Raw genomic sequence first — 2186 nt, 5'->3', positions numbered from 1 at the left:
TCTTAAACAAAAGCAGCGCACCTGATCTTCTTATTTTGAGCTTATTGCAAGTGAGCAAGAGCAGTATAATAAAATGCATTGCTATTTTAAGCTTGGTTCTTAAGATTTGTGCTTCTGAAGTTTTGAGCACTGTTGAAGCGGGATTTCTATACGTTTGTCCTTAAAATGTAACGCGATTATTTGGCCGATGAGGCCAAACGCTCGTCAAATGACAGATATGCGGTTTGCTTGTTGTTTTGTGGATGCACTTTCACCTTGTTGTGTGTGGGCGGTGGGCGGAGGTCGTCGCGTCTTCGTCGTCGGTAGTCCTTTCGCGGGTGTTTTTCTACGGTTGAAAACAGATTGAGCCGGCATCCTGCTGCGAAAATTCGATTTAATCGGCACGTAATTGTAAGTACGGCTAGATTGGGTGCTGTATCTGTGCGTTGCACCGCAGTGAATCGAAACGGTGAGTTTTCGTCAACCTATGGACGCCATGTCCGAAAAGTTCCCGGTGAAACTGTGCCGTGAAATTCACGACCCGAGCAATCCGCTCGTTTTTCTGGACGTGAGAATCGGCGATGAGCGAGGTAAGCAGTGGTGGATGATTGGTAACGATTTGGCTGGATTGCATTTACGTTTATTGGGTGTTTGCAGTGGGACGAATTGTGATTGAATTGCGAGCGGATGTGGTGCCGAAAACGGCTGAGAACTTCCGAGCTATTTGCACTGGGGAAAAAGGCACGTCCGCGACGACTGGAACACGGTTGCACTATAAGGGCATTCCATTTCACAAGGTGAAATCGTTGTTTATGTCTCAATCGGGGGATATTGCCCATCGAAACGGATCCGGCGGAGAGAGCATCTATGGGAAGACATTCGATGATGAGAATTTCACTCTGAAGGTTGGTGAAATGTTAATCAATGTTTTTTCACTAATCAAATTGTTTTGTTTTTAATCGACAGCATGAGGATGGAGCGGTTAGCATGGCAAATTTTGGCAAACCCAACACTAACAACTCGCAGTTTTTCATCACGTCCGGGGAGTGTCCGCACCTGAATGGGACTCACGTGGTGGTAGGCTACGTGATCCGAGGAATTGGAGTTATTGGCGAAATGGAGAAATATGCTTCGGATGAGGGACTACCGACCAAGGAGATCGTAATTGCGGACTGTGGCCAGATTGCTCCGGGAGAGGATTGGGGTGTCAATGACTGTGATGAGACCGCGGACAAGCTTCCTCCGTTTCCGAAGGATTGGTACAGATTCGAGGATAATTTCACGGTAAGGCATGACGTGATTATTACATGTTCCCTATATTAATTCCGAAGGTTGATCAACACCTAAAACTAATGTATCCATTCTAGATCTCGGAAATGTTGGGCCATTTGGATTCCATTAAGGTAGCAGGCAATCATTTCTTCAAGGAGAAACAATGGGTTGAAGCGTGCCGTCGCTACAAGAAAGCCGAGCGTTACTTTAACTTTTTCAACAACAAAATTCGCACCATCGAAGATCGCATCAAACTCGAACAGTTCCAGTTGATGAACAGTCTCAACCTGGCCGCGTCGCTTCTCAAATTGGAAGACTATGAAAACGTCTTGTTCGCATGCAACTTAGCGCTCGGATTGGATCCGACAAACACCAAGGCGCTTTTCCGGAGGGGCCAAGCGCACCATAAATTGAAGAACTACGAACTGGCCATAGCGGACCTGAGCCAAGCGTTGCAGCAGATTCCCAGCGATAAGTTGATCCAGGGTGAACTGAGCCAAGCGAAGGCCAAACTTGGCGACTACCGAGCCCAGCAGAGAATCGCTCTTACAAAGTACTTCAACTGAAGTATGATCGTATGAATATTTTATGTGTTGGTCGTTTTAGATGGTATACTCTTTATATATTTACAAGCTGTGCTGTGAAAAGTTTGGTGTTTTCGAAGACAAATAAACTACGAATCGTTTAATTTCAAAGCTTTCTCTTTAATGAAAAAAAAAAACACAATTTTCGGTTATTTTGGGTAATTTTATTCAGCCATTCATTAAGATGGCCTTAAGGCCTTAAGTTCAGAAAGAGCAACAAGAACGGTTTATTCAGAAAAGCTATTCCAAGGAATAAGGCATAATACCTGCTCTTCGACCTGTATAGGGAGTTCTAATCGTATTGGTGGTTTGATGTTGCGTCAAGAAGAAGATCAAAAGCGATGATGTTTA

The 2186-nt window shown here is 44.6% G+C and overlaps 1 protein-coding gene across 1 annotated transcript; it reads left to right on the top strand.

The window, feature by feature from the left end:
• Positions 1–240: 240 nt before the first annotated feature.
• LOC109416017 (peptidyl-prolyl cis-trans isomerase D) lies at positions 241–1946 on the top strand. Its single transcript, XM_019689983.3, has 4 exons — positions 241–569; positions 637–884; positions 946–1263; positions 1347–1946. Exons 1-4 carry the CDS (start codon positions 467–469, stop codon positions 1815–1817), a joined length of 1140 nt encoding a protein of 379 aa, XP_019545528.3. The 5' UTR covers positions 241–466; the 3' UTR covers positions 1818–1946.
• Positions 1947–2186: the final 240 nt, after the last annotated feature.

Source organism: Aedes albopictus, chromosome 3 (genome assembly GCF_035046485.1).
Source record: "Aedes albopictus strain Foshan chromosome 3, AalbF5, whole genome shotgun sequence".
Lineage (NCBI taxonomy): Eukaryota > Metazoa > Arthropoda > Insecta > Diptera > Culicidae > Aedes > Aedes albopictus.
This window is presented reverse-complemented; position numbering and strand designations above follow the sequence as displayed.

What these genes read in the sequence shown, in the direction of transcription:
- LOC109416017 (XM_019689983.3), top strand. Translation starts at nt 467, where the DNA reads ATGGACGCCATGTCCGAAAAGTTCCCGGTGAAACTGTGCCGTGAAATT. An exon ending in ATGAGAATTTCACTCTGAAG is followed by an intron (nt 885 to 945) that starts GTTGGTGAAATG and finishes TTTAATCGACAG; the next exon opens with CATGAGGATGGAGCGGTTAG. An exon ending in GATTCGAGGATAATTTCACG is followed by an intron (nt 1,264 to 1,346) that starts GTAAGGCATGAC and finishes TATCCATTCTAG; the next exon opens with ATCTCGGAAATGTTGGGCCA.